The 13,895-nt window shown below is 37.1% G+C and overlaps 1 protein-coding gene across 3 annotated transcripts in view; it reads right to left on the reverse strand.

The window, feature by feature from the left end:
• Positions 1-13,895, reverse strand: part of LOC132524834 (T-cell receptor gamma chain C region C10.5) — a 36,547-nt gene that overhangs the window by 5,824 nt on the left and 16,828 nt on the right. The window contains exons 3-5 of one of the 3 annotated variants that reach the window (XM_060157310.1): positions 12,081-12,091; positions 6,963-7,003; positions 137-514 (exon numbers count right to left, since the gene is read on the reverse strand). In XM_060157310.1, coding sequence (XP_060013293.1) covers positions 137-514; positions 6,963-7,003; positions 12,081-12,091 — 430 coding nt within the window. Of the gene's footprint in view, positions 1-136; positions 515-6,962; positions 7,038-9,907; positions 9,964-12,080; positions 12,092-13,895 lie in introns of all 3 variants that reach the window. The other 2 variants (XM_060157309.1, XM_060157308.1) reach the window with 2 other exon arrangements.

Raw genomic sequence — 13,895 nt, forward strand, 5'->3', positions numbered from 1 at the left:
GGACATTTATGCTACCATTAAATGTAACAACATTTAACAATTTATATTTGTTTTTCATTAATGCTTGATCGTCAATGTGGGGTATTTTCTTTGAAAAAAGAATTATGGGAGGTTATGTTTCTTTATAATCACATACCTTTGTTAATTGAAGGGAAAAGAATCTCTTGATCAATTCCTCTTTTATTATTCTCAATTGAAGGGAAAAGAATCTCTTGATCAATTCCTCTTTTATTATTCTCGTGTTTGACGATACATACGAGTTCATTATCCATTGACTTTTTAGTCACAGTCAGCCAGCTGAATTTCATGTATGTATCATTAGTCTTGATGATATTTCCATGCTGGGATTCCAGAACTCTGTTGCCATTCTTTTCTTTCCAATAGACCTTAATGACATCAGGGAAAAACTTCTCGAGAAGGCAAAGATGTGTTCCAGCCTCATGGAGGTTTATTTCATCAATCGAAGGAAGAAATACAGTGGGCTTGGGAGACATGTCTCCATCAAGGCTTCTATCTGTAGGGGATAATGGAATAGAATTGAAAATTATTAGAGAAACATAAATATTGTGTGGTTTGGAACAACCTAGCTTATAGTAAAAGGCAGAAAAGCTTCCATTGAATTAGTTCTCATCATGGCCTTTCATCCACAGTAGATGTCTAGGTACTCATTATTGCTCTTATTTTCAATGGGAAGAGATGTTCAAGAGGTTATATAACCTGCCCAAAGTCACAGCTGTTCAGAAACAGAGGCTGGCTCGCACCTTGGCTTTGGTTCCTTCTCCACTTGCTAAGTTGGAATATGACTTAAAACTGCCCCATATCAATGCTTGGAACATTCAAGAACAAATTCATCTTCTTAAATCTCTTTTGTTCTATCATAGTGGAGCCTGTTTTAAGGGGGATGAGAGTGGGTGGTAGGGTTGGGGGAGAAGACCATGTAACTTTGATGGTCTCTCGACAGGTAAGAATCTTTAGTCACTTCTAAGCTATTTCCCTTTCCTATCCTGTGTTTTGTTAACACGCTCTCTTTGGCTGGTTAATACATTCTTATGTTCTGCATCTCTGTGGAACCTCATTCTTCATTTAACTGATTCTGGAATGCACCATATTTATCTTAATTCCTAAATAAATAAATGTCAGGAGGGGGTTATCATTTTAAAAACAATATACAGTTACTTGTATTAATGGGACTCTACCTCCATCTGTATCTGACAATCTATCAAGTTGAATTTTGAGCTTCAAATGTGGGTCCCATGCTCAGTTCTGAAGTGAAGAAGTTCTCCTTATTTTGAAGCTCAGTTCTGAAGTGAAGAAGTTCTCCTAATTTTGTACAACTTCTCAATGTCACATCTGAACCACTCCAGATTTTTGAGGAGGGCAATATTAAAGTTGCACCTCCAAAACACTGCCTTGAGTTTAGAAGTAAAACAGCAATACTTCCAATATTTCTGTTAAAATATATTATTTTTGGAAATGCTTTTATATTTACCGTACCAAGTAATGCACTTACAGAATTTTGTTCCACTTTAGAAAATGTTCATCTAGAACGCATTTTATTTTGGAATTTCATTTGAAGTTGAAGCATGACTAAGAAGGCACCATATTTTGACTTTTATTGTCTCCCCCCAAATTTGAGTCTACCCTGTTGGGCTGCTGAACTGTTTTCAAGCTCAAATATTTCTGTGTTTACTTCTGCTGAATAAAGAGTATATATAATTAGTGTAATGTTAAAAGTTATGGTTCCCGAGTTTTCTTGCAGACATAACGTCAAGATATGTACAAAACCATCACAGTTTGCAAAGGATGTCACTCGAATGCTGGAATGTTCTTGATTATACATTTATTGTTAATATAACAACTGAAATTATAAATGTTAGAACTCTTTCCAATTTGATCTTCAACTGAAACACTAATGCTTTACTGATATTGTCTTTTGACTAGTTTGGATTTAGTTTAATAATTCAATGGGCAATTTCTTCAGAAAAGAACTGGATTTCTCCATTGAGCAGAAAAGGAAAAATATTCTTGAGAATTTCTGCCTTTGTAGCCAAGTTCCTGATTTTTATCATAAATCAGTAAGCAAACAATGTTGATTTTTTACTCATACTGTAAATATAGTTAGTTCACAGTGTGCTTATTTTAATTTTATACATCTCAATTTTAGCGCAAATAATATTTGATTGATTATAATAATGACACTAAAAATTTCTCCAACTGTATATATACTTTGTTGATCTTGATTTACACGTTCTATTTTGTCTTGTCACATTTTTAATCAAATAACTAATTACAGCTAATTTATATTTAAATAAGAATTTCAAATTTATGACATTTCTAACTACATTTAATTGATTTTACATATCGATCATTTTCTGTATGAATTTAATTTTTTTCCTTATAAACATGAGTATGAAACTCAAACTTATTGCCTATAAATTTTAGAGGCAATAAATATTGGTGTTGAGATAATAGCAATTGAGATAAAGGATTAAGATTTATTTTCTTGTTCTATGTGCCCAAAGTGTTCATAATCTATGTTTACAAACACAGAACAACAGAAATGAAAAACAGACACATTTTAATCTCGTTTTTCTTGCTAAGTGAGGAAAAATTCTGCTAAAGAGAAAAAAGTATGTCTAAATTCAATCTTTTTGTGTGAGTGGACAGTAAAATAACTTTTCATTTGAGCAGTTAGAAGTACAACTGTATTCACTGGAGAATATCTGTTCTGTTAATATTATAGGCTGCAAATAACTCTATACTGGACACAGTTCTCCTGGAATAAGTTGTAGATACACCTATCCAGCACCTATGATGAGTTAGCCAATGTGCAAAGTACTTTATTCACACTGTCTCATTCAATTCCAGCACAACCCCTGCTCGATACATACTGTTATCCCATTTATGGATTAGGAAACTGAGGCCAGAGAATCATCTCCAAGTTCACATAAGCAGTAAGTGATGGACCTGGAGCTCCAGCTCAGCCTGATGCCAAAGCCCAGGCTCCTTGACAACACCCTTTCACCATCAGAAAAGTAATACAAAACTTACCTGTAATAGCAAACTTCAGCCTTGGGTCAAACATTTTCATAATAATTACATACGTATGAGCACTTTGTATAAGTCCACATGAACACAAGACTAATTCCTATCACAGTATGTGCACAGTGTTATCTGTGCTGTCCTTTACTATACAGATTTGTTTAAAACCACTTCTAAGGTTTCTACATTTAAATACCATCACAGCCTTGTTTTTTCTAAAGATTCTTAACTATTACTCTAACTTCTTCTTCCCTCCCTCCAAAAACTTGAAAAAAATTGCATTCCTCTGATACCTACCTGTGACCACAAGTTTTGTCCCATCGCCGAAAATTTTTATGTAATAATTCCACAGTGATTCAACCCATATCAAAAACTTTAGACTAATTTAGCTTCTCTGATTTCTTCAAATCCTAGTGGAACTGTAACAGCCTGCTATTCAAGAGACCAGGGCTCTGTTCCTGGTTCTTTTTGCTCTTAACGAGTTCTGTGTCTGAGCTAATCAGGTAAACTAAAGCCTTTATTTATTTGAAAACAATAATGTTAATGTAAATCAGTTCATCATCCCTACCAGTGCTGAAGTGAGACCAAAATAAAACAAGATCTGAAAAGCAATTTGATTAAAAATGCTACAGAAATGAGATTATAATTATTATTATTATCATTATCATTTTATTAGCAATTTGTGATGATTGTGTGGTCCAATATGACATTTTAATCTCATGGGACCAAATCATGCCCTCACCGCTAGAAATTCAGTATCTGGGGGTTGCAATTGGATCTGTGGCAATCAAGCAGGAAGACTGATTCCCTGGTTTGCTGTGCTCTGATATATCTGGAAGTTTCAAAGCCTTCATCATAGGAAATGTGTCTTTTACACACCCAATTAATAGGCAATATATCTTGTCTTATCCCCTGCATATCTATGGTTAAGAAAATCAAAGGGAACATTGCTTAAATATATGTAATCAGTATATGGGACTACTTAACTCGTGTTGTCCAAAACAAATGGCTTTTCCCCAATCAACAGCATAATCTATTGGCATTCGAAGTTTTACCAGAAATTTCAGCCTCAATCTGACTTCTCTCCAGCTCATGCTCAGAGTTCAGCTTGCAACTCCTGGCGGTGGACCTTCAAGGCAGGATGACTAGAGAAATAGCAGGATGCCTGGTCCTCAAATCCTATTATTGTCACCTTGGATCACGAAAACTTGCCTGACCTTATCTGCTGAGGGTCACCATCCGAATGACATTAAATGTTTTGGTGCCGTATCATCGATGCACTGGGAGTATAAACTGGGTTGGCTTAAAGACCATTTCTTCCATTTTATGGAACGGATATTGAAGTCAATGTCCATGCTTTACATCACTTTCCTCCTTCAAGACTCCTGCATTGAAGTCTTTTTCTAATTTTATGGTGGGAAAACATATCATATTTGAAAATTTGGTGTGCTTCATTTGATCAGTTAACAAAGGGTATGTATTCTACTACATGTTCCCCTACCTTCTTTTTTTATTCACTTCTTTTTACTGAGATATAACTGACACATAACTCTCCTACTTTTGAGCATAAAATCTTACCCTGTGCTTCTTGCTAGATTATCAGAGGCCTTTTTCATTCTGCTTCCCTTAGTGCCTTTGATCTTCTATTCTTATTTCCTGCTCTGCCTCTATATATGTTTGCTCTGTTAGGTCTTCTCAAGTAGATTTTGCAAACAAGCAGTTTAAGTAAGTGACAAATAGTTTCTGCATTATAGGTTGCTTGTTTTTCTGCCCTAGGGGTTCATAATTAGTAAGATCTAACTCCAGGATGATATGAGGTATGGTAAAATATGTTTACTAATCCTAGTTCTGTGATATAGAACCAAAACATGCAGGATTCAAACAGACCGAGGGTACCAGAACATAAGGTGAGGCTTTCTTTCTCAAAATTATCCCTCACAAAACAAGGGGCTGCCTATGTGTCAGTGCCTGTGCAACCATTCATATTAAAAGATCCTCTTCTAATACTCTGCTCTGATCAAAAAGTACTACCTGGACAAGATATCAACCTGAAAGGAACTCAGTTAAAGCTGGTTTGGGAGTATTAATATTACCTGGTAAAAATTATTTGGGATTGAAGTCTCTACAGTTTGTGCTTACCTTGCACATGTATAGAATAACAGAATAAATTTTACAAATGCTTTCCTTTTATTTTATAAGTGGGTAATTATTTCTTTGAATGAAATACCCACTGGCATCATCATATGGGGATCAAAAAACAAACAGACCCTGAGATGAGTTAGTAAGTTGCTCTAAGGTAGATGTTTTAGGTGCCTGTTTAGGGTCTGAACAAAATTTTTAATGAAATGTGTGGGCAAAAAGCAATATTTCTCAACTGGTTCTGTATTGGCATAATTTTTAACTTTCAGGTGTAATCCAAATAAGAAATTAAATACTACAATTGAATATTTGACTTTTGTCTATATCTCTATAAGCTTATATGTTCAAGTTGCAAAAAAAAATATTAAAAAAACCACTTTTTTTTACTTCCAGATATTTCTACTGCAAGATGAGAGAGCACCTTATATTCAGGTTAATAATATTTGAGATAATGCTTATTACATTTTACCACTTTTAGAAACAGGTAACAATTGGTCATAGAAACTGAGAGAATTTTTAAGTACCGACCATTTGTTCTCAAATGACCTAAGACTAGATGGTAATTAATACATTTAGCTGCACTCCTGATTTCATAAAGAATTCCAATGAGTAAATGAGTAACAATTTAAATTCTGGAGAGGAATTGATCTTTTTATCATAGACCACGTCCCAACATTTGTGGTAGGTAATTTTCATTTTTCATTTTGTTTAATCCTCACAACATCTACTCGAGATGGTTGTTGCACAGATGGAATAAGTGAGTAGAAATATATCAAACTGTTAACAGTGATGTGTCTATAAAAATTTTTAATTTTTCTTTATTTTGATATTTTTCAATTTTTTCCTGCAATGGGCATGCATTATTTGCATAATTTTTTAAAGCACTAACCAGTGAATCAAATTTTATTTGCTAAAGGATCATCATACAGAAAGTGACAGAATCAAAGTCCATATTTTTCCCTGCACTACACACTACTAAAAATCATTTTTCAGGACACTTATGAGTTGTATCTGGGTCACCTTTATTTAATTTGATTGCTATACTTTGCATTGAATAGACTCAGTTGAAAAAGGGAGACCGGAATGTTGCTTTTCAATTTACAAATTCATTTGTTCATATGATCACAACCACTAAAGAGATCAAAATATATAATTCTTTCATTTTTTTCAATGCTTTATCAACTTTGTGACAATTTTTTAAAACTTTCATTTCCGTGGATCTCATAGGGTAGGAACATACTTGAGAGATGTTCCCCCCTCATCCAGGCAAAATTTCACCTTTAAGGCAAATGAAGAGGGAATACATTTACTGGATTGAATTTAGAAAAAAAAAATCCACCTTAAGACATGCTTGAATATGGTCGCAAAGTTAAATATCTTGCTACTTGATACTAATCATTCTCTAATTAAATGACATGTTGAACAATATTTGTCCAATTTTTCCATCGGTTATTTCTGGAATCAAATGAAAAAACCACCTAAGAGTCTTTGAAATTTTCCAAGACCCAATGAACCTAATGTATCCACCACTGAGGGACTCACACTTGGTCTAACTGGCTAACTCTTGTCAATGTCCTCTGTACTAGGTCAGGCAGAGAAGGAACCAGGCAGACGCCAAGGACCTGGATGGAGTCACCGACCTCTCCAGAGACCCCACCCTGATTCGTGACCAAACAGGGATCAAATCCAAGAATTCTGGGCAACACCAGCACTGCAGTGTGCAGTGCCTGTATTGCTTGCCTCCCTCCCCTACCTTACTACAGAATTTAAAGAATATTTACCTGTAACAATGAGCTGTGTTCCAGAACCAAACACTTTGACGCTCTTGCCATGTGTTAGCCCACTATCTAAAAAACCTTTGTAGAAAGCTCCCTCTCGGCCTGCTTTAAAATTGTGCCCATAGTTTTTCAATATTTGTGTAAATATATTTTAAAAATGGCCCTGCTAACAATAAACAAAGGTGGAACTCAAGCAAAAGCGCATTAGGTACGAACGTGGTCAAGAATTGAAAAATTGAACCTGCTTTTATTGGGCATCTTGGGTTACATCTGCTCCCATCTCACCTCACGTACACTGGAGAGTAGGATTCCATCTTTTCTCACCATTTTGCCTAAATCTTCTAAATATCCTCCCTTAAAGGGTTTTCATGTATAAAATCAGTTCATGCTTAGGGTATACAGTTAATGTTTCTTTAATTTCCAAAGTTGAACTAGGAATAATATATTTGATTATTTAATAAATGTCTATTCATTACCTTTTATAGCTATTTTGTGATATATATGTATTGAGAGGTAGGTATCTGGGTTAATTCTAAAGTAACTTCTTTCCGGAATCCAATCCTCATTCAGTAGACCAGATGAGTTGCGGCAGAGTGTGAATTTTTAATGATGGCCTCTTAAGCTATTCATTGCTGAAAGACTGCTCCTTTCTACCTGAAAATAACCTTATGGTTTCAAGGGCATTGAAATAAAATCCTCCGCTGCTCATCAGAGAATCCTATTCAGTTTGGTATTTCTCAAGCATTTGGTACCACCTTTCCTGCACTATTTTTAAAAATTTTTATTTAATATTGGAGTATAATTGATTAAAAATGTTATGTGAGTTTCAGGTGTACAGCAAAGTGATTCAGTTACACATATACATGTATCTATTCTTTCTCAAATTCTTTTCCCATTTATGTTGTTACAGAATATTGAGCAGAGTAGGTCCTTGTTGGTTATCTATTTTAAATAGAATAGTGTGTATTTGGTATTTTTCGCTCCCATCATGTCTGGAGAAGCAGTTCTAAGTTATGCAATTTAGTATAAATGCTATAATTCTTTTACCAGATTCAATATTTTTAGCAAATTTGATGCCAATACAGAAGGAAAATTGAGTGAAATGGTGTCAAAATGAATTGCCATTCTATAAAGATACTCTAAGAATTATATTTTGAGTATTTAATAATTGGATATTCAGTATGACTTACATGATCTTTTCTGGGAGGAGCAAGGTCCTTTCGGTGCCATGATTAGAAGCAGGAGCATTATTTTCACACATGAGTATTAATACAAATTATGAGCTATTACTAATTAGGTAGTCAATTACAAAATCCTTTTTAAAGGCCAGAATACAAAAGATTAAATATTCAGAATATAAAAACATGACGTTTAACATCACATAATGGTCCAGACCCTGCACTTTGGAATCAACAAGTCGCTATTGGGTCCCAAATTTTGCCACAGTAACTAGTCATGTGCCTTTAGGCAAGTAACTGAACTTCTCTAAACCTCAGTTTCCTTATCTATGAAATGGGAAGAAGAGGATTCCTGTTGAGGAAGGAGATAAGGCACTGAAACTACTTGTCTTGGCGTCTGGTCCTCAGTAAACAGTAGGTGATATTATTATTCCCTTTAATGGGATGGTTGTGGCCACTTCATCAAAATCTTCCAGTAAACAAAGTATATGGATTTTATAGGTATTACATCAATTAAGAAAGGAAACAAGCTCATCAATGCAAGACCTCCTACCTCTCTGGCAGCCACGGACCAAAGAATATGGGGCTCAATCAAGCCAGAATCTAGAAGACTTTTCCACTAGACTGGAAGCTGTTTGAGTGTTGGGACCTGTCCTATCTGTGTCTTGTTCACCCTTTTATCTCCAGCATCCAGCACAGAAAGTGTCCTCAATAAATGTTTGCTGAGAGAAGGAGCAAATGAGAATATACAACCATGCAGACCCTTTTCATGGACTTTGGAGCTGAGATGGCTCACTGAGCTCAAAAATCCCATGAAACTGGTCCACATCCAGGCAATGTAACAAGAGTTGTAACTGCATGAATTTCAGCTGATCTCACCCTATGTCTGAGAAGCTAGAGTAACAAGAAGTGGGATTTATCGATGTTCTATAGTCATTTACTATAAGAATTTTTTTGCACTGCTGTTAAGGATGAGATGAAAACCAATAATGTCATTTTTTCAGGTTATTGGGAGAAAGGAGCAATATGTTTATCTCAAACTATAGAGAAGAGGTAAATATTGTCTCTCATTTAAAAGCCCATCCATAGCGTTTCCCTGGTGGCACAGTGGTTAAGAATCTGCCTGCCAGTGTAAGGGACACAAATTTGATCCCTGGCCCGGGAAGATCCCACATACCTCAGAGCTACTGAGCCCGTGTGCCACAGTTACTGAGCCCACGTGTCACAACTACTGAAGCTGTGTGCCTAGAGCCCGTGCTCCGCAACAAGAGAAGCCACCGCAATGAGTAGCCTGTGCACCGCAACGCAGAGTAGCCCCTGCTCACTGCAACTAGAGAAAGCCCACACAAGCTACAAAGACCCAACACAGCCAAAAATAAAGACACAAAGAAAAAATAAAAATTTTTTAAAAATCTATTAAAAAATAGCCCATCTATAAGAAAAGCATTTTGAACCCATAACTTACAGCAACGGATTACAGACATGGTCCTCAAAATACTTTAATTTCTACCCCGAGTCTATTCTTTTTTGGATAAAAAGTTGAACTTCTAAAAGTAGAATTTGAACTACTAACAAGCAGGGAAAAGCCATTTACAAGAGAGTTTTGTTTCCATTTACAGTGACCAGTAGCTGCAAAATTGCTGTTCAGATGCTGAGGACAAGAATGTGGCAGTCAGATAAGGGGGAACCCTAAATTGTTTTGTTTTGTTTTTTCTAAAAAGCAACTATGAATTTTTCACTATTAAGTTAAAATAGAGAAAAGCTACTTACCAGGGAGAGTTACTATGAGCTTAGTTCCTCCTCCAAATATCTTGATCCAACCTGAGCTATCACAATGGTTAGAGCGCCTACAAAAATCTCAGCCTTCTCCTAGCTTCATGACGTGACCAGCAGTTAAAAAACTTTGTAGAGTCAATTTGATCTTCCAGTTCTTTCGAACGTCCCTGAACGTAGGTTTCATGGCATCTGATAGTTTGTAGATTTTCCTCAAATCAATTGACCCAAATGTCTGTTTTCCTCCGAGTCATAAACTTTAAAAAGCACGGATAGAAAATGAAAAGGATAAAAGCAGGAAAAGAAGAGTTCAGCACCAACTGGTCAACCAACTGCTTTTCTAAATTACCAGGAAAAGTATTCAGAGGATTAAGGCTTTTTTTTATTTCCAGGTGTTCGGTTGTGTTGAAACTGCTGAGTTTGCATCAAAGAAAGTCTCTTTTGTTCTCACAAACACCAGGGCTTCTCCATTAGTGATTAGGGAATGCATTTCTGAAAGGAGGAAATGCTTCAGTAACTGAAAATGCAAATATGCCAACACAAATATACTGAGCACTGTGAACAAAGTTCTTCTTTTCTCCTAAACCGCTTTTACCATTGGGCCACATGATTTTTAAAAAGGCAGTGTCAAATGAGAAAATAAGTCCTGTGATGACTTATTATTTTTCGTGGGATGAAAGAAGAAATTTGTAGCATTCTGTCTCTTTGAAATAATAGATTCCTTATTTAAACTAAACCTTAAAAACTAAGCCTAGTTCTCTGATAAGTTGAAAGATGTCATCTTGGGATGCTGTCCTGTAATGTTATGTCACTCAATATGGATCAGAGGGAAAAGAAATTGCCAGAGGCAGCTGAGTGCTCCTCTGAATACAGATGAGCTGTCCAACTGCCAGGACCCGGACAGGATAGGGCCTGAGTATCCCCATGTCCACTCCAGATCCACTTGGTTCCGGCCTCAGTCCTGTGAGCAATCATTGCCTCTGCCCTGACAATGAAAGTAAGAGGAAGCCACGGTGGGCTACTGTTCATTCACAGCAGCTCAGAACCCCCAACACAATGGGGGAAGACCTGAATGAAAATCACGTTTAGAAAGGGATTTTTAACTGAAAATTCAAAGATATTATTACTTGGAGCTGTCAAACACCCTTTGCACCCATTGTAGACATAAATGATGCCCACTCAATTCCTTTCTGATAGTTTTTCCTCTGTTTTACCTTATTCCAAGAAAATGAGGAGAGTTATAAGGTATTTTAGGAGTTGTCTATATTTCAAGATCCATGAAGGTAGTAAAATACAAAAAAGTAAAGAGTTACAAAATCCTTTATTAAATTACAAAAACTAGATGAAGAGTATAATATTTTACTAAAGGGCATAAAGTAAAACCTGAATAAACAGATATATACCATATTTGTAAAGGAAAAAACTCAAGATCATAAAGATGCTAACCTTTCCTAAAAGCATGTATATAAATTGACCTCAATTCCAACCAGAATTATGATAACATTTTATTTTTTGTTCTTTGTTGTAAAATGTCGGGGTGGACTAGATAAGTTGATTTTAAATTCTAATGGGAAGAATAAATATGAGATAATTGAAAAATATTTTTAAAAACAATGGTGAAGAGACATTTAGCATAGAAGATTTTATCACTTATTACAAAGCTACTGACATAGTAGGATAAAGGTGTAAGAATAGTGAAACTTATATAACACAGAAATCCTCCAGAAGGTGGTCCAAGTGTACGCTGATATTAAAATGTGATCTGGTATATGTATTTTTTAATTTATTGTTTTTGGCTGCGTTGGGTCTTCGTTGCCGCGCACAGGCTTTTCTCGGATTGTGGCGAGCAGGGGCTACTCTTCGTTGCGGTGCACGGGCTTCTCACTGCGGTGGCTTCTCTTGTTGCGGAGCATGGGCTCTAGGCGCGTGGGTTTCAGTAGTTGTGGCGCGCGGGCTCTAGAGCGTGGACTCTAGAGCGCAGGCTCAGTAGTTGTGGCTCACGGGCTTAGTTGCTCCGCGGTATGTGGGATCTTCCCGGACCAGGGCCTGAACCCGTGTCCCCTGCAATGGCAGGCGGATTCCCAACCACTGCGCCACCAGGGAAGCCCCAGTGATCTGGTATTTTTTAATAATAGGGAAATAATAGATTATTTTTAAAAAAGCTTTGGACTATTGATTACCCTGTTGGAAAAAGCAAAAATAGCTCTCTACCTCATACCATATAAATTGAGTTCCAAGTAGATAAATATCCAAGTGAAAAAGAATCTAGAGATGTGAGCTGGAAAGAAGTAGGGGACTAATTGGGTCTGTTGTGTAGGGGAGCTTGGAAAGGGAAGAGGATTAAGAAGCACCTTTACTTAATACTTAATGTTTCAGAGGAGAAAGTTGGAGAATGTTTAGTTTTTTCCAGTATTTTCAAATAAACTTTTTTTTTTTTTTTTTTTTTTTTTTTTGCGGTACGCGGGCCTCTCACTGTTGTGGCCTCTCCCGTTGCGGAGCACAGGCTCCGGACGCGCAGGCTCAGCGGCCGTGGCTCACGGGCCCAGCCGCTCCGCGGCATGTGGGATCTTCCCAGACCGGGGCACGAACCCGTGTCCCCTGCATCGGCAGGTGGACTCTCAACCACTGCGCCACCAGGGAAGCCCCATATTCTCTTATTTTTGAATGTGACCATTAAATGGGATCCTTAGAGATGCTGTGTCCTCGTAGTGCCTTAATATACCTTAAAAACAAAAGCCATTGTTATTTCCTAATATATAATGAGTGCATCCTCAGTATGGATCATAAAGAAATACAAACAGAAGAGAAAACAATCGTTTTTTGTCCCATCGCTCAGAGACAATTACTTGGTAACAGTTGGTACATTCGCTTACAGATTAATTTCTGTTCATTTAAAAAATTTGTTTCACATAGATATGATGATATCGTATATTTAAGGTTGTGCTTTGTCTTTATTACTTAATATGATACCATGAACATTTTTCTACTCTGTAAGTACTTCCTTGTAGTGTTCTGACTCTTAGCAAGATTCCCTGGTTCACCACCACGTTGACTCAGATCGCTTAGGGTCCCACAGATTCTATTCTTTTTACATAGCCAGTCCACAAAACAGGAGAGCATAACAGGAAATCCATTACACAATTCATCACTCATTTTTTTTTTTAAATAAAGATCGTTTTGTGATCTCAGATTAACATCTTTATTCTTTTTTAAAAAATTTTTATTAATTTATTTTTGCTGTGTTGGGTCTTGGTTGCTGTGCGAGGGCTTCCTCTAGCTGTGGCAAGCGGGGGCCACTCTTCATCGCGGTGCGCGGGCCTCTCACTATCACGGCCTTTCTTGTTGTGGAGCACAGGCTCCAGACGCGCAGGCTCAGTAGTTGTGGCTCACGGGTCCAGTTGCTCCGCGGCATGTGGGATCCTCCCAGACCAGGGCTCGAACCCGTGTCCCCTGCATCGGCAGGCAGATTCTCAACCACTGCGCCACCAGGGAAGCCCCATCACTCAGTTTTGAACCCTTGCTATGCTCCCTGTAGCGACCTAGTGTCATCTGCCTTGCCTTTCATGTTTCCTTTCCTTACTGCCTGCACCTCCCAAATAAACTACTTATACTCATATCCCAAGTCATCTATTCTGGGGAACCCAAACTAAGATAGGTAGGTATTGATGGAAGACATGTTCACATACTGAGGTATGGGGAAGTCATTCTTGTTTATACCTCATTTGGCTTGAACTTTGTGCTAACTAGAACAGCCTGTCTTATGGCCTGTCAAACATATATTGCACATTCGCTTTAACCATTCAAGGGAAAAAAAAGAATGCATTACCAGATTATTTAGGATGTCCACTTTGAAGATACAAATGAATGCCCTTCCCTTCCTATGAGGTCAATGCTTGTACTCCTTTGAAGATGAGATTTCCTTTCCAGACACCGAGGTCAAGCTGAGTCGCCATGTACATACTGATCTGTCTCTCTGAGACCTTGA

Source organism: Lagenorhynchus albirostris, chromosome 8, assembly GCF_949774975.1.
Source record: "Lagenorhynchus albirostris chromosome 8, mLagAlb1.1, whole genome shotgun sequence".
In the NCBI taxonomy this organism is placed as follows: domain Eukaryota; kingdom Metazoa; phylum Chordata; class Mammalia; order Artiodactyla; family Delphinidae; genus Lagenorhynchus; species Lagenorhynchus albirostris.